At 48.9% G+C, this 17500-nt stretch overlaps 4 protein-coding genes across 5 annotated transcripts in view; 3 read left to right on the plus strand and 1 right to left on the minus strand.

Moving 5' to 3' along the window:
• The window catches only part of septin10 (septin 10), a 10598-nt gene extending 7471 nt beyond the window's left edge, over positions 1-3127 (minus strand). The window contains exons 1-5 of one of the 2 annotated variants that reach the window (XM_084451880.1): positions 3020-3116; positions 1848-1931; positions 1494-1608; positions 256-451; positions 1-95 (exon numbers count right to left, since the gene is read on the minus strand). The exon at positions 1-95 is cut by the window's left edge and continues 92 nt beyond it. In XM_084451880.1, the coding sequence (XP_084308006.1) occupies positions 1-95; positions 256-451; positions 1494-1608; positions 1848-1931; positions 3020-3049 (520 nt within the window). In that variant the 5' untranslated portion in view covers positions 3050-3116. Of the gene's footprint in view, positions 96-255; positions 452-1493; positions 1609-1847; positions 1932-3019 lie in introns of both variants that reach the window. The other variant, XM_084451881.1, reaches the window with a different exon arrangement.
• A 1699-nt stretch (positions 3128-4826) lies between these two features.
• On the plus strand, positions 4827-6725 carry sowahca (sosondowah ankyrin repeat domain family Ca; the record flags this gene model as incomplete). The annotated part of the gene is made up of 3 exons (XM_084452089.1): positions 4827-5621; positions 5735-6124; positions 6267-6725. 3 exons carry the CDS (start codon positions 4827-4829, stop codon positions 6723-6725), a joined length of 1644 nt encoding a protein of 547 aa, XP_084308215.1.
• Positions 6726-10313: 3588 nt separating this feature from the next.
• Positions 10314-15239, plus strand: akap17a (A kinase (PRKA) anchor protein 17A; the record flags this gene model as incomplete). Its single annotated transcript, XM_084452090.1, is given in 7 exon segments — positions 10314-10448; positions 10853-11223; positions 11397-11825; positions 13828-13977; positions 13981-14328; positions 14527-14940; positions 15129-15239. Coding segments are annotated over 7 exon segments (1872 nt in total). The 5' UTR covers positions 10314-10399.
• Positions 15240-17102: 1863 nt separating this feature from the next.
• The window catches only part of asmt (acetylserotonin O-methyltransferase), a gene marked incomplete at both ends in the record, with an annotated part of 8802 nt that continues 8404 nt past the window's right edge, over positions 17103-17500 (plus strand). Inside the window, one exon of the mRNA XM_084452091.1 lies at positions 17103-17183. Coding sequence (XP_084308217.1) covers positions 17103-17183 — 81 coding nt within the window. The remainder of the gene's footprint in view (positions 17184-17500) is intronic.

Here is a 17500-nt window from a genome sequence, read left to right on the forward strand (position 1 = left end):
AGTCGTTGTAGTTGTGCAGCGAGCGCTTGATCTTCAGCTCTTCCTGTAGGTAGGTCTCAAACTGCCGGTCGATGTAATCCACCACAGGCTGGTAACTTGGGAGGAGAAGGGGGGTGGGATGGGGGGGGGACAACACGTTTAGATCAGACTTGTGGTCATTTATGGCAACTGTGCCAATACTGGTAGGCTACTGTAACAAAATGGTCATCTGGTTGACCCTTTAGGAAGCACACCCCTCCGCCCGCCCCTCCCTACCTCTCCTGTTTATTCATCTGGTCTCCGAATCCCACGGTGTTGACCACGGTGAGCCTCAGCCGGACGTGCTTCTCCTGCAGGTCGTAGGTCTGCGCCCGCAGCTTCACCTGCGGCTCGAAGTGGGACGACTCGAAGTTCTCGAAGTTGGTGTTGAACAGGGTGTCCATCAAGGTGGACTTCCCGATGCCCGTCTCACCTGGAGGGAAGGTCAAGAGAGGCCTCCTTCATACAGATCTCATCAAGAGTCAGGCAGTCAGGATCACATAGACGAAGAGGAAACACTCAAGATTTAGGCCCAATCCCAATACTCCCCGTCAGACCTAGCTCCTAGTTTTGGAGTGCCCTTGACTGGGTAGTGGTCCTTCAGAACAGAGCCACGAGGGACAGGGGAGGCCCTAGGATGTTAGAGTATGAATACTATCAGTATAGTGACTGATATGACCAAATATCAGGACAGAACAAGACAGATTAATCTATTGAGCAGCCAGGAAGCATGTTTACACATCAGCCATTAACATTAGTCCTGCCCATAGAAATGACCTGATATCAGATGAGCAGGGAAGTGCAGAAAAATCGCTGCTGGATTAATTTTCGGACTTGATACACGGGACATGGAATCAACTGTCAGTCAAAAATCTTTTTTTAAACAAGTTATATTGATTAGATTAGATTTAGCCCTGTAGCCTACAAGTAACTTACCGGAATGTCAAAATGCTTTTAAGTTAGGCTACACCGAAATGCAGTTGACACTGTGAATAGCCATTTTTCTAAAATGTGTGTCATAATGATCCAATGACATATTCCTTTGCATCTACATTAAACTAAGTTATTCCCCTAGCCCTAGAAGCTAAAAGGAATGGGACACACTACCCTATGCGGGAATGTGCAAAATGTAGGGGTAGGGCCGAGGACTAGGGCTACAGGGGTTGGGATTGGGCCTTAACAACACAGGCATCTCAGTATCGTTGCGCATTACTTTGCACGCAAATGACAACCAACTCAGAACTTGTCATATGCACTATGACGACAAAAACTGTGTCCACATTTTACAGGTATCTCACCTGTGGCTACAATAACCAGATCCTGTACGGAGAGCACAAGCCAAGGTCTGACCAAGGTATAAAATGTACAAGGTATAAAATGTACAAGGTATAAAATGTACAAGGTATAAAATGGTGTCAAATGTAGTGAATGCATGGGTGGGCGTTGGTGCTGGTATGTAGGTAGTTACAAGTTACCAATGCAGAGGATGTTGAAGCAGAAACCCAGGCAGGTGGACTTGTTGACCAGCTGGTCCGGCAGGCTGTCAAAGCCCACATGGCCGGAGAGGTTGAGAGGACGCGCGCCCTTATCCTGGCAGGACACGAAACACAGAGTCAGGAACACACAAGAGGGCACAGTTAAGGAATCATATGAAAATATAGATCCATTCTACTAGATCAGTATTCAGCTCCTACACTTCCTCTGAGCCTTTCTTCTCAGGTAAAGGATAGTCATGATCACAAACAGACTCTTGCAACTTCCTTGGACTATCCTGATTAGTCATCTCTCTCTCTCTCTCTCTCTCTCTCTCTCTCTCTCCAGTTTCCTACCGGTTTCTTCTGATTTGCCCCTCTCAGATCTGTCACTTGTAATATGGTCTGAGTCTCAGCACATCGCTGGTTAACGTCATTCAGCTGGGGCAAGGAGGACACGGGGACACACAGGGACACACACACACACACACACACACACACACACACACACACACACACTTCATCTAACGTTATTGCTAACTTGTTTTAAACATAAACAAGCTCATGCCAACAAATAGCACAACCATGACGTTTTAGATGAGTTAGGAAAGGAAATCTAACAGAAGCAGAAAACTATGAGATGGCTGATCCAGGACCAGCGGGTATTGTTAGCTCAAGTTAGCTAGCTGCTAAGTTTAAACTAACTAATAAGTAAGAGTTTCTAGCAAACGTGAAACATGCCAACGGTCAACCTGGCTTTACTGACAACCTAACTAGACAGTTTTCAAGTCACCTTAACGTGAAGCTAGCCAGCTAGCATGCTAGCTCGGTCTCAGCAGTATAGCAGGACACTCCCTGCTAACAGCTAGCATACAGCTAGCATACAGCTAGCATACAGCTAGCATACAGCTAGCATACAGCTAGCATACAGCTAGCATACAGCTAGCATACAGGCTAACAGCTAGCATACAGGCTAACAGCTAGCATACAGGCTAACAGCTAGCATACAGGCTAACAGCTAGCATACAGGCTAACCGCTAGCATACAGCTAGCATACAGCTAGCATACAGCTAGCATACAGCTAGCATACAGGCTAACAGCTAGCATACAGCTAGCATACAGCTAGCATACAGCTAGCATACAGCTAGCATACAGCTAGCATACAGGCTAACAGCTAGCATACAGCTAGCATACAGCTAGCATACAGCTAGCATACAGCTAGCATACAGCTAGCATACAGCTAGCATACAGCTAGCATACAGCTAGCATACAGCTAGCATACAGCTAGCATACAGCTAGCATACAGGCTAACAGCTAGCATACAGGCTAACAGCTAGCATACAGGCTAACAGCTAGCATACAGCTAGCATACAGTCAAGCTTGATGCTAACAGCTAGCATACAGCTAGCATACAGGCTAACAGTTAGCATACAGTCCAGCTTGATTGTGAAGACTATGTTCAACTCTCTAACTTTCTGAACTAAGTTCTCTCGTAAACTATCGAAATGACCAATAAACGGTCCACTCACCAGCTGCCGAGCCACGTCGGAAGAAGCCATAGTTCAGGGACAGAAGTCAACTCAAAAGATGATCAGAAAGTGTGTCAGTTGAGTTGATGCGGATCTGATTCAGCGCCCAGTAGGGATGGGGAGGGGACTCTCTTAAAGGGGCAGTAAGCTGTGACGCTTTTGAGAAATGCAACCACCAAATCCCCCCAGACATGCAAATAAACTTTGATTGAGTACAAAATAGATTTTACTTTGCTGGAAATTAATAATTATTTGCACGACAATTATACTTTTCTCTTCGAAATTACAAAACAATGTTTATCTGTGTTCAAAACATCTCTGTGTGCTCAAAATATCCCTCACAGGCACCCAATTTTGGCCCAAATATTACACCAAACCCTTCTGGACCCTTCTGGACCCTTCTGGACCCTTCTGGACCCTTCTGGACCCTTCTGGACCCTTCTGGACCCTTCAGGCCTCCGTCCAAGGCCACTCCTCCAAACTGGGGGAAAACAAATGACACTCATAGGAAGTTAGGTAGGTTGACAGGCAGTTAGGCCATCCAATCATTTCAACTTGGCAACTCAAAATGATTGGATGCCCTTTAGTCCTGAGGTCCACATATTACATAGTTATTTAATTTTAGTGTAGCCTAAGAGCACTTTATTTATTGATTGTTGTCGAGATGAAGGCTAATTCGTGGGAGGAAGAGGATGGAACTTTTTCTTTCCTTTTTTTCTTGAGTTACTTATATTTATTTAGCTTTTTATGTATAACACTTTAATTTATATGTATATTTCTGTAATTCCACTGTTGCTTTGGCAATATGAACATTTGTTCTTTCATGCCAATAAAGCCCATTGAATGGAATTTAATTGAGAGAGAGGAGGAGCCAGAGAGAGAGAGAGAAGGAGGAGGAGGAGCCAGAGAGAGAGGAGGAGGAGAGAGGAGGATGAGCCAGAGAGAGAGAGAGAGAAGGAGGAGGAGTCAGAGAGAGAGGAGGAGGAGGAGAGAGGTTGAGCCAGAGAGAGCGAGAGAGAGGAGGAGGAGCCAGAGAGAGAGGAGGAGGAGAGGCCCACCCGCCCGCCTCTTCTTCCTCTTTCTCTGGCTCCTCCTCCTCCTCTCGCTCTCTCTGGCTTATCCTCCTCCTCCTCTCTCTCTCTGGCTCCTCCTCCTCCTCTCTCTGGCTCTTCCTCCTCCTCCTCTCTCTCTCTGGCTCCTCCTCCTCCTCCTCTCTCTCTGGCTCTTCCTCCTCCTCCTCTCTCTCTCTGGCTCCTCCTCCTCCTCCTCTCTCTCTGGCTCTTCCTCCTCCTCCTCTCTCTCTCTCTGGCAGCCCTGCTGACGTCATCAGGTGGGAGAATGTACCTCTACCTAATATCATAGATTTTAGTGTTATTTTTGTCTGTTGGGTTGTTATATTGTCCTAGTTACTGTTTGTATCTTTTTTTCTTGGTGTATGTACTGTAATCCGTGTTCCATTACCTGATCTCTTTGTATATTGTATTTGTTAATAAAGTTATTAAAATAAAATAAAAAAGGTTTTCAGTTCTCATGTTGGCTCAACTCTAGACTCAAAATGGCGGCAAAAGCAAAGCAGTTTCATTCATTAACACCCAGGGGGCGTGGATGTGTTTTGTTGCTACTGCGACCCCTGTCTGTAAACGCTCGCCTCTCACACTCGGATGAGAGCAGGAGATTATGAAGATGCTGTCGTCGGTCCACTTCAAAGAGCTGTCACCTCTCCAGGGATGAAAGGATGCAACACTGGAACGAGGCTCTTCAAAACAAAAATTGCGCTTTTTAATATTCCGTCTAAATATCTGCGGTCATGATGATGGCGACCGAATGCACAGAGCAAACCGTGTTGGAGTTTTTAACGGAGAGGGGAGGGACGGTCAGACAGCTAGACCTGATTGATCATTTTGAATTAATTGGTGCAAATGACGATTCTAACCAAAAGCTAAACGAGGAAATTCTCCTGACCCTCGTGGACAGTGTCGCACGCGTAAAGCTCGTTGATGGAGTGACATTTATTTGCTTGGAGAGCGAGTGCACCGTGGGATCATTGATGCGCACGGACACGAATGGCCGTGATGGAGAGTGCAATGGCAACGGTGCGTATGCAGCTGGGGACAGTCCGCTGGGGAGAGATGGGACAGAAACATCCGAGAGGCTTTCTGTCAACTTAAACACTATGCAGGAACAAACGGCGGGGAATGAGCCGCCTGACACCAACGGAAACTCCGCTACCAGAGAAAAACAACTAGATAACGATGCCCAGGACACTGACCACCTGTGCGTAGAGGAGGAGGAGCCGTCTCTGCCCCAGACGCCTGTAGTGGACTTTCCCTCAGGCGAGGTGAAGCTAAGAGAGAGGCGGAGGAGAGAGTCAGCCCCGACTCTGGGCTTGGAGACTGACCCCTGCCACTCAGCTGGGCTACCTGGACAGGTGCGGGGGGGTCGGAGGGTGTCCAGGGGGTCCCAGAGAGCCCTGCTGACCAGCGGACTGTCGGAGGACAGCGCCTGGGAGGGGTTGGACGCCGGCTGCGCGCCCGGAGACGGGAACACCCCCAAGGGCAGTCGGAGGAACTTCATCGAGCTGATGATGAGTAGCTCTCCGCAGGTAGGCTACCGTACACACCGAGGGTGGCTCCGCCCAGTCAGGGGGGGGGGGGGTCAGGGGGGTCAGCATTATACGCTCGTATGATCCCATCCACATCCCCTTCCTGTCCCCAGGTGCGTCGGTCCATGATCGACCGGGGCTCTCGTCTCCGCGACTCGGTCAGGAGCGACGGCGACTCCTCCTCGCTCCTCTCCTCGGCCGACGAGGCGGACGGCGCGTCGGTGGCCCTGGACCCGCTGGAGCACGAGTGGATGCTGTGCGCCTCGGACGGCCTGTGGGACAGCCTGGGCCCCCTGCTGTGCCTGGAGCCCGGCCTGGTCTCCAAGAGGGACTTCGTCACGGGCTTCACCTGCCTGCACTGGGCCGCCAAGCAGGGCAAACAGGAGCTGCTGGGCCGCCTGCTGGTCTTCGCCAGGGAGAACACCGTGCACGTGGACGTGAACGCCCGCTCCGGCGCGGGTTACACGCCCTTGCACCTGGCGGCCATGCACGGGCACGCGGAGGTAGGCGCGGCCCGCGTCCTCGACCTCCGCCGACCCCTGGCATGCTCTCTGCTCCGGCGTGTCCCGTGTCTGTCGCCCGCCACCTGTTACACCACTTCTTTGTTGTGACTTCTTATGTGTCTCTCTCTGCCGTGGCTAACAGGTGGTGCGCTCGCTGATGTCGGACTGGGACGCCGACCCGGAGGCCAGGGACTACAGCGGGAGGAAGGCCAGCCAGTACCTCCGCCCGGGGGCCGCCACTGCCGCCGACCCGCAGGAGGGGGGCGCGGCCTCGCCCGGGGCGGACTCGGACGCGGAGAACGCAGAGAGCGGGGCGAGCCGCTGGAGACTACCCAGAGTCCTCCAGTCCAGCCTGAACCCCCTGAGGCTGTTGAACGCGCCGGCCGGGGGCGACGCAGGGGAGGGGGGCGGGACAGGAAAGAGCAAGGGCATTTACAGGAAGTCGTCGCTGAGCAAGATCAACGCGCGGCTGCACCGCGGACGCTTCCGGACACAGATCATCCACAGCGTCTCGTTCAGGGAGGCGGGGGAGGTAGAGAGGGATGACACGCCCGCCACCAGCCCCCTCAAAGCCAGACCGCTCTCCAACCTGTTTGGATAAACTTGCGCTATTCAGGAAAGATACCGATATTGGTCTTCTAGGTATGATAAGAACACGGCAAGGAAGATTGAAACTGTCGAGTTGTGTTCGGTTTAGATGTAGGCCTATAATATTCACATCCAACAGGGAATTACATCTTGATTTTATTTTTGCCGTGTAATATGATGATTTCCATCACAGATTTCTATTTTACTTCAATTTGAAGGTGCTGATGATTGATTTTATAGTGTGATTAATTTAAATATAACATAATACTATTTAACATAACCCTATTTAACCACTTCCTTGAGTTATACTTCTAACAGATTAACATTTATTTAACTGCACTTGTCACTTTGAAGGTCATAAAAGAAGGTCGCATGAGAAGATTGCTGAGACTTTAACACACAGTAGATGTGCGAGGGGCTGTGTAGAGAGTGGTATCTGGTGTGAATTTGGAGAAATTAACTTCCTGTACCATTCGTACCTGAAGCAGACCAGATATAAAGACTTATATCTAACAAATAGATATCAAAACGATAATCGGTTGTTGATCCTAGGTAGTGGTTGGCCTTTAGGAAGGGAGAGAGATTGGAATGGAACTATATAGCTAGATGGCACAGGCTAGTTGCTGTGTAGACCCTCAGTCTGGCTGGGTCATATCTGCTCTAGTTAAATACATTGAAGAAATGACTTGAACCGATTTAAAATGTCTAAAACGTCCTTTGACTCCACAGCACTAACGACTACTGTACCTCAAGCTCTCATCCTCCAACCCTCGTTTACTGTAAGATGCTGCTTTGTAAAACAATTGTTTGTTATACGTCTCTTTTCTTACACAGTAACTATTTGTAGTAGAAGATGCATGTTTTGATTGTTTTACACTAAAAATGTTGATCTCTTTGTGGTTTTTTTGCTCACAATTGAAAGACTGTTAATTCTTTGAATAATCACATTATGAGACACATTCTGAATTGTAGTTCCATACTCAAGTGATTCAGATTTCAGTAACAGTTATCCATACCAGGACGAATCATTTTCATTCATAAATATAGACCAGATTTTCCACATCCATTTCCCTATGTGTATAAAGATGGTGAAGATGCTGTGCGCTGCCGGTATATCTGTCTGTCTATTTGTCTTTTCTGTTTATCTGTCTATTAGACTCTGGGCCCAAATGCCGAAGCAAAATTTGTCAAATCAGAGAAAGGTCAACTGTAATACACCCACTGTAATGAGCTTTGGAAGTATAATATCTACTGTATCTCCTAAAACATGATTTCATGATGGAGAGGTGCTAATCATTGAAGTGAGGTTATGTAACCAATGCAAAAATATGTTTTCACTGATAGTTCTTACATAATTGGAAGTGCTGGATTACCCCTCCCAACTGAATGTGAGCTCGCTAGATCAGGATGGTTGTATGAAGCACTAATCTGTCCAATTTTGCTCCAGCAAATAAGTGGCCCCTGTGTCTGTCTGTTTCCTCCTGTGAAATACTGTGAAGTGTAAATAATATGAAAGCCACTTTGGTTCTGAGCCACTCTCATGTTCTCCTCGTCACTCATAGCGTCCTCATATTTGGGAATAAAGCAATAATTGTTTTTATACAAACTGCATTTATGTGTGTCTGTTTGAACATAAAGACGTTTTCTACCTTAATGGTAATCATATGGTAAGAAGCATTGACTTAATACTAGATATTGCATAATTATTCTTTTTCCATAGGCTAGTAGGTCAACCGGGGATGTATGAAACAAATATTGAAGCACAGCGCCTCTTCCTCTCGTGGTTTAATTATGGATGTCCTCTGATTACTCTGTGGGACACTGTTGCTTAGTGACATGTCCATTTAATATTCCAGTATCCACAAGCTGTCAGATGAAGAAGTGTTCAGCACCTGACCAGTGTTCAGCACCTGTTCCAATACAAGCAGGGATGTAGTAGTCACTCCCCCACCTCGAACATAGAAAACAGAACAGAACCTAAAACAGAATTTCCCCTCAGTTATCAATAAAGTTCTTGACATGCATTTCTTAATGTCTCATTGGCACTGCATTCTCAATAAAACAAGTATATAGTCAGGCGATGCATTGGTGATGCGTTGTCCACAATTTTAAATAAATTAAATAATAAGCATGTAAAATAGCCATCACCAAAAAACTGAAAATAACCCAATACATGTTTGGTGTTGCCAGGGAGGCAAAAATAACACCAGTGACAGATTGCCCCAGAAACCTGATGCTAAGTGGAGGACACAGTTCATTAAACCACACATATTTTAAAATGGTATGACCTGCTAGGCTGCTACATTCTCTTTAAATGGTGACTGTTAGGAGTTGGTAACACCATGGATGTATTAAAGAGGTAACAATGACTAGTGACTTTTGGGGATAGGGTTACTGGTTGAATTATGTATATTTAGTTGATATACCAGTTATTGAACTTCCACTCCATATTAGTAATGCCAGTGATGGAAATGTGTAATAAGTTATTGTCTGGAGAGTTAGGCCCAGGCCCACTTGTAGTTGGAGTAGCCTACAGGCTGGGGTTTGCCCTCTCCTGTGCTAGATTCGCTCTCACATCTTAGGGGCTGGAAGGCACAGCCGTTCCCTGCAACACTGTACCTCCGTATTGCCCCCAGGCTGTGGTAGAGCCTTTTGCCTGACTGTGGCACGGCCAGGCTGAGTGAAAAAGCTCCATGGCCACACTGACCTACATACACAGTGAGGGGATAATGCCTATTATGTAAATTCCTCTGCATCTTTTCAGGGAGACTGTGGCAACTTTTCTGCCTGGGGGTATCAATGGTGAGGCTATGCAGAGAGAGCGCTGTTGCTCTGGTTAATGGTCTCTCTCTCTCCTCCCATCCCTCCTTCCCCCCTCTCTCTCTCTTCCTCTACTCTCTCTCTCTCTCTCTCTCTCTCTCTCTCTCTGCCCCCACCCTCTCTCTCTCTCTCTCTCTCTCCCTCCCTGCCCCCCTCCCCCTCTGTATCATCCACACACACACACACACACGCACGCACACACACACACACACACACACACACACACACACACACACACACACACACACACACACACACACACACACACACACAATCATCAGGGCAAACAATACATTGATGTATGCTGCCCTCTAATGGACATACAGCCATTGCTTTGTGGATGCATTCTGCATTGCTTTTCCACTATCGTGGTCCTCAAATGGGCATGCTCACTTGAATTAATTGACCATATGACGATTATTTTGATAGTCAAAGTCAAGTGTCAATAAGCTCTGTGCACCAGCTTCACTACTTCCTGAAAGTCACTTGGCTTCTTTATTTCCTGTCCAATATGATTGGATTAAGTGATCAATCAGGTGTGCGCTGGGTCTGCCTCACACCTGATTAATCACTTAATCCAATCATATAGGACAGGAAATAAAGATGCCAAGTGACTTTCAGGAAGTAGTGGAGCTGGTGCACAGAGCCTATTCATTTATCCGCTTATCGGTTCGGTTGCATAATGCATGGGTGCGTCTCATGGATGGAGTCAGGTGCGTCTGGTCGTCGCAAGGTGGCGCCATGGAGCTAGACTCCGGCTGCATCACAAGTTGAAAGGTCACCCAACTCGGAAGTGTCTGCCAGTGGGTTCTGTTCTCTAGAAAACTGCTGCAGTAGTTGAACTTTTATGTGTCATTTCTGAATTTAATGAATGCCAAGAACAATATCTGCACTCATTTAACAGGTGGCGAACAAGGTTGGTGTATTTTAATCACCAACTAGACCGTTCTACCCAGCTAGCCTAGCCTAGCATTGTGTTAGCTAGCTAACTAGGCTAGCTGAAGCTAGCTACAGTCAAAGCAACCGGTCGTGTAACATTTTAATCACACATTTATGTAAACCTAACGCTTAGTAAACGGATTTGAAACGTATAAAACGTTTATAGTCTCTCTGTAGTTAGCACTAGCTACCCAACATGGTCCATGACTCATGAGCTAACGTTAGCAAGCTAGCTTCACTTAGGCCTATCTAATGACTCTTACTGCCTATGAGTATTCCCACTGGCTCTCTAACGTTAGCCAGCTAGCTAATTGCTGTGCTAATTGCTGTGCTAATTGCTTCTAATTAGCGTCTAAATGCTCTAATTGCTATTATTGTCAGCTCTCTTTCTGTTCCAGCTCCTCGCAGCTCAGCAAGCTGCCATGATGACCAGCATAGTCCACGATACCACAGAGGCCGTGTGCCTGTGTGAGGAGTACAGCCTGTATCTGAAGCCCATCGCCAAGATGACCGTCAGCGTGGCCCTGCCCCAGCTGAAGCTGCCCGGGAAGAGCATCTCCAACTGGGAGGTGATGGAGAGGGTGAAGGGCATGGTGGCCCCAGAGCAGTTCTCCGCCCTGCGGATCTCCAAGAGCACCATGGACTTCATCCGCTTCGAGGGGGAGGTGGAGAACAAGGGCGTGGTCAAGAGCCTGCTGGGACGCCTGGACGGCAAGACGATCAAACTCAGCGGCTTCACGGACATCTTGAAGGTGAGGGGGCTCTTAGAGCTGATGTGTGAAGGGAGTTATAGCTGTCCTGTGTGTGTGTGTGTGGTTGTGTGTGTGTGTGTGAGATAGAGAATGAATGAATGGGCTCAAACGACCTGCTCTGTGAAGTCGACTAGTTCACCTCTGTTCCCCGATCTTCATTGTGGTGTCGTCAGGTGCGCGCGGTGGAGAACAAGATGGACTTCCCCACGCGCCACGACTGGGACTCCTTCTTCCGCGACGCCAAGGACATGAACGAGTCGCTGCCGGGGGAACGACCGGACACCATCCACCTGGAGGGCCTGCCCAGCCGCTGGTTCACCCTGAAGGACGGCCTCCCTGACCGGCCGTCGGAGCCCGTGCTCCAGGCGGTCTTCGAGTGCTTCGGGACGGTCAGGAAGGTGGACATCCCCATGCTGGACCCCTACAGGGAGGAGATGATGGACAAGAACTTCAACACGTTCTCCTTCGGAGGGCATCTGAACTTCGAGGCCTACGTCCAGTACCAGGAGTACTGTGGCTTCGCCAAGGCCATGGATGCGCTGAGAGGGATGAAGCTCATGTTGAAGGGAGAGGACGGCAAGGCTGTGGCTTGTAATATTAAAGTAGGTTGGATTAGACAGACTCACACACACACACACACACACACTCACACACACACACACACACACACACACACACACACACACACACACACACACACACACACACACACACCTCTGAAGTAGATGGGACAATGTGGGCTAGATGATTCATGTTTAGCAAGAAAGACAGCTGTCTTTTATTGTGCTGCCGAGTTTGAGTTAGTTTTGACAGCTGTCCCGACTCCCGCCGTCTCCCCTCAGCCTAACCTTAGACGGGGGGGTGGGGGGGGGAATCGTTGAATCTCTGGTTTGAATAGGCGAAAATGATTCGATGGGGAAAATGATTCGGGGACAGCCCTACTCATCCTGCATTCACATGCTCCTCGCATTGTCCAATTTCCAGAGTTGTGAAGTCGTTCTTCCGATTGAACGTAGCCTAGAGCCAAGCCCTGGTGGTCTTAAGTCCAGCTCATTACATTTAGCGGACGGGCAGGTGTCATTAGTTAATGACCCCAGCCCTGCAGACGGCGGGGTGTGCGGGAGGGTGAGGGGGGGAGAAGGGGGGGCTGAGAGTGCAGAGGGGGGGAGTGTCAGGTGCCGTGAGTTTATTAATGAGGTGGAGAGCGTTCTGTTCTATCCAGTCTGAGAATACTTGTGCAACTGGGCAGGTTTAAAGGCTTTCACCCCGATGAAAGTCCAGGCTCAATTATCATTCCAGGGATCTCTGGACCAAGCTGAGAGCCAGGCTGCTAATCCAGGGGACAAAGACACTGATCCGAAAAGAAGGAGGGAGGAGAAGGAGGAGGAGAGGGAGGTGGGGGAGAGGAGAACAGTCAGTGATATAGAGACAGGGATAGTCATTCACACTGTATCTTTCTCTCCTGTAATCTGTTATCAATTCCCTATTTCTTCTGTATGTAGTTCCACACAGTCATGTGAGCCAAGGTTATTATAGTTAACAAAAACTAACTAAAAAACGAAAACTAGGTGTGAAAAAACATTTTAGTTAACTGAAATAAAAATAAAAACTAGGCTTTACAAAAAAACGATAACTAACTAAAACTGTATTGTGTGTTTACAAAACTAACTAAAATAAACTAAAATTGTAGAGAAAATGTCCTTAGTTTTAGTCTTTTTCATTCCATACATAAGCCTAATATTTTGGGTGGATATGAAATCTATCCTCCATTATTTCTTTATCTGTGTCCCTGCGCAGAAGTAACCTGACGTGCGCCAGATGGTTTGTTTCACACAGAGTGAAACAGCATGAGCTCACGAGATCAGGATGGTCTCACAAGGCTAGCGCAGAAAAAAACCAAACTAATACTGAAACTAATAAAAACTAAACTAAAACTAAGCATTATCAAAAAAGAAAAATGAAACTAAACTAGTAAATCTGCTTTAAAAACTAATTAAAACTTATGAAAAAGGCAAAACTATTATAACCCTGATGTGAGCACAGGGCTTGTTCTCTCTGACCCCGCATCCTAAATCTCAACCCTTCTCCCCAAACGATGCACACATCGTGCCCGCCTCCTCCATTTGCATATGCAGCAGGTAGAAACAAGATGTTCATTTCTCACTGGCGTTTTCAGCCCTGGGTGAGCATTTCTACTCGGTTAGAAAAACATCAACCCTGGCCTCCCAGCAGGGTTTGGCTCAACACGCGTTGAACGTTTTTGAAATAGCGAGTGAGAAACGGCATGTCTGTTCGCCTGGGTTGAAATCGCCCCTGAGAGCGCCCCATTAGTTGCATTTTAATACTTTTCAGGCATGATAGTAACCACGTAGATTCCCAATATGTGGTCAGGTTGATCAAAATAACACCGATTTCTAAATAACACCAGACAGTCTGCCTTGTTGACGCATGCGATGGCTCTGAAAAATGACTTTGAAGAGAATTCCAAACGAGTGTTCTTTGAAACCCTACTTCCTACGGCCCGTCAGAGTTTCCAGGGATGGACCCCACAGTTTGGAATGCGGCCTTTGTGTCGCTGATGCGCTTCCTCTTCCTGTCTGGCAGGTGACCTTTGACACCAGCAAGCACCTGAGCGAGGTGTCCCTGAAGAGGAGGCAGCAGGAGAGGCTGAAGCTCCAGGAGCTGGAGAGACAGAGGGAGGAGCAGAAACGCAGGGAGAAGGAGGAGGAGGAGAGACGCAAGGAGGAGGAGAGGTAAGGAGGTAGAGAGGACAGGCGAGAACTTTTCGGGGGGGGGGGGGTCTCCGGACATCTGGAGCAGAGGTCCGTAGTCGATGATGATCAAACGCTTGGGTCCGCTCACAGGAAGCAGAAGGAGCAGGAGGAGGAGGAGAAGGAGAGGAGGAAGGAGGAGAGGATACGCAGGCGGGAGCAGAAGCTGCGCGAGCGGGAGGAGAGGAGGAACCAGAAGAAGGTGAGGAGGCTCCAGGAGGAGGAGCAGAAGCGTCTGCAGATGAAGATCGCCACGGAGGAGAGGAGGCTGCTGCTGGCCCAGAGGAACCTGGAGTCCATCCGCCTCATCGCCGAGCTGCTGGGCAGGGCCAAGGTACACACACACACACACACACACACACACACACACATACACGCACACACACACACACACACACACATACACATACATACACACACACACACACACACACACACACACGCACACACACACACACACCCCAGACTTTTTTCACACGTCTCTCTCTCTCTCTCTCTCTCTCTCTCTCTCTCCCCCCCCCATCTTCTCTAGGCTCTGAAGCAGCAGGAGCAGGAGAAGGAGAGGGCGGAGCGAGAGCAGAAGGAGATGGAGGAGCAGGAGCGGCAGAAGGAGGAGCAGGAGCGCCAGAAGGAGGAGCTGGCCCGGCTGAAGGAGCTGGAGGCCCGCCGGCGGAAGCAGGAGGAGGAGCTACGGCGCGTGGAGGCCGAGAAGGGGCGGGCCCTGGAGCTGCAGCGCAAAGAGAGGGAACTGCGAGAGCGCCTGCTGGGGAACCTGCTGAAGAGCCAGACCCTCCAGGACCCCCAGGGCCTCCCGCTGCCCGCCAGCCAGGCCTCTCCCCTGGGCACGCCGGTGAACGGAGTCAGGGCCGCGGAGGAGGGCCGGGAGGGACAGAGGGCCGCCGCCCGCCCCCGGGCCGCCGGGAAACGCCGAGGCGGGGGGAGGGAGGTCGGGGGAGGCGGCTCGGAAGAGAGGAGGAGAGCGGCCAGGGAAGAGAGGAGGAGGGGGGGAGGGGGGAGGGAGGAGAGGAGAGGGGACGGCAGGAGGAGCAGGGAGAGAGAGAGGAGCAAGTCCCACAGCCAGGGCGGGGGGAGGCGGCGCGGCCACAGCCGGAGGCGGAGCCACAGCCGCCGTAGGAGGAGCCCCAGCCGCCGGAGGAGGAGCTACAGCAGGAGGCGGAGTCACGGGCGCCGCCACAGCAGCAGGAGCTCCAGCCGCGACCGGAGCCGAAGCAGCAGCAGCAGTAGGAGGAGGAGCCACAGCAGGGGGAGGAGCCACAGACGCAGTCGCCATAGCTCCAGCAGCAGCAGCAGGTCTCGGAGCAGGGACAGGCAGAGCCGTAGCCGTGACAACAGGAGAGGACACAGTAGAGACAGGGCTCACAGGCGTCGTAGTCGTAGTTACAGCCGAGATGAGAGTCGTTCCAGGCGACACTAGCCACGCTAGGAAGTAGCCTACTGAGTCTGAGTACATCTGCTATTGTGCAACACACACACACACACACACACACACACACACATGTACACATACACACACACACTGATGCAGTACACACATACAAGGAAGACCTATGGCCTCGAAGGCTCTCCTACCAACCTCATATCAACCGAAGTCTTCTGTTGACATGATTCTGTGAAGACTTCATGTGGATCGTTCAGTTTGTCTCTCTCTCTCTCTCTCTCTCTCTCTCTCTCTCTCTCTCTCTCTCTCTCTCTCTCTCTCACACACACAGTTGAGGACACTACAGAAGAATGACTGAAGTACTGTAGGATTGCATAAAGCAATCTATGGTTTGTTTCAAAAACTGTGACTGTGTTCAGGATCAGAATTGGTGTTGTGCAGAGGAATTTTGGCAGTTGGATTTTGATAGATTGATATCAATTTTGTTGATCCCTCAGGGGGAAATTCCTTGTTGAGTTTTGTGACACACACAAGCAGCACACATCCTACAACAGTGATGTAATCTTATTTATTTTCAAGGAAACAGTTCCTATTACCAAAGACGATCAAATAGATTATTAAAACAAAAAAAATAATAAAAACACAGTATGTCCAGAAGCAGCGGTTTGACCTCTGACCTGTTTGAGTGTCCTCTCACTCATATACATTTGTATTAGTGGGATCCCTGTACTGCTCTCATCAGGTTAAGCAGCTGAGTCATGCGCTATATCGGTCCCTAATTAATTACTCAAAGTCCTTGTTCTTGACGAGTGTAGCCGGCGTCCCTGATGGCGTCTCCCTCCCTCCCTGCGTGCCGCCGTGCGTCTGATCAGCGCCAGCTTGTCGTGGTCTCTGGTGAGAAGCAGCGCTCCGCGCCTCCGCGCCCCTGCGTTGAAGACAGGGTTTATGTATGATCAAGTTCATTTTGGCCTCATGGGAGATCTGTACATAGAGCTTTTATGTTTTTATTTGCTTTTATGTTGTTTACTGCTACAGTTTAGGACTGAGGAGTGGCTGCGATGGCGCATAAGTGTCGGAGCCGCTTGCCTGTTAGTCTGACCATCGGTGTGTGTGTGTGTGTGTGTGTGTACTGTGTACTTGTTTCTTTTCAAGCTGGCTTCTGCATGTCCTGCACACACACCCACACACACACATACACACACACACTGACACAGGAGTTAATTTGTTGAAAATAAAGATGAGTGAAACTTAAAGCCTCAGGATGTGTTTGTGTGTCTATTTTAATCCTACGACTGCATTCATGACATATTTGAGCAAGTCAGTCTTCACTCTTTCTCAGCAGATTTAGGATAAGTCGTGTGTGTGTGTGTGTGTGTGTGTGAGTGAGTGAGTGTGTGTGTGTGTTTGAACAAGGCTCCAATCTTTTTGACAGATGTCCCTGGGTTGAGCCCACAGCTATAATCTGGGTTATCTGGCTGTAATCAGATCAGATTCTCTACTACTAGCTCACTGCTCCCTCAGTCTGGTCACTAATCTAGAACACACGCAAACGGGTCCGACGGCTGCAGGAGAGACAGGGATTCACCACAAGCCCACTCAGGACATCGACCTGAAGAGTACACACCTGGAGGCCTGGCAGCCACACACACACACACACCCTAACACTTTTGGAGGAGTCCTGTCTACAGAGGTTGAGTGAACCTGAAGGGATGGGGTCCACGGAGGAGACTGGTGCTGCCGCCTACCCCGGGAAGATTCTGGGCTATATGGAGGGCTTCCTGGTCTCCAAGGTAACACACACACAAACTGAAAACATCTTTTTTATGATTCAAACTTGTATTTATTTTCCGTAAAAGGATACACCGACAAAAGGCAGGCTCCACAAACAAATGCCATTTAATACTACTGCACATCAATGTACAGTATATCCATGTAACATACAGCCATTGGGGGAAGAAAATGTAGCTATACTGCTATGTACAAGAGGACATAAACTGTAGTGCTACAACACATACACTGTACATGCCACTAAAACTAAATAACAATATATACTGTATATATATATATATATATTAATGAGGAGAATCATACCTGCACAATGGTGTAG

The sequence above is a fragment of the Borostomias antarcticus genome (assembly GCF_949987555.1).
Source record: "Borostomias antarcticus genome assembly, chromosome: 17".
NCBI classification, from domain to species: Eukaryota; Metazoa; Chordata; class Actinopteri; order Stomiiformes; family Stomiidae; genus Borostomias; species Borostomias antarcticus.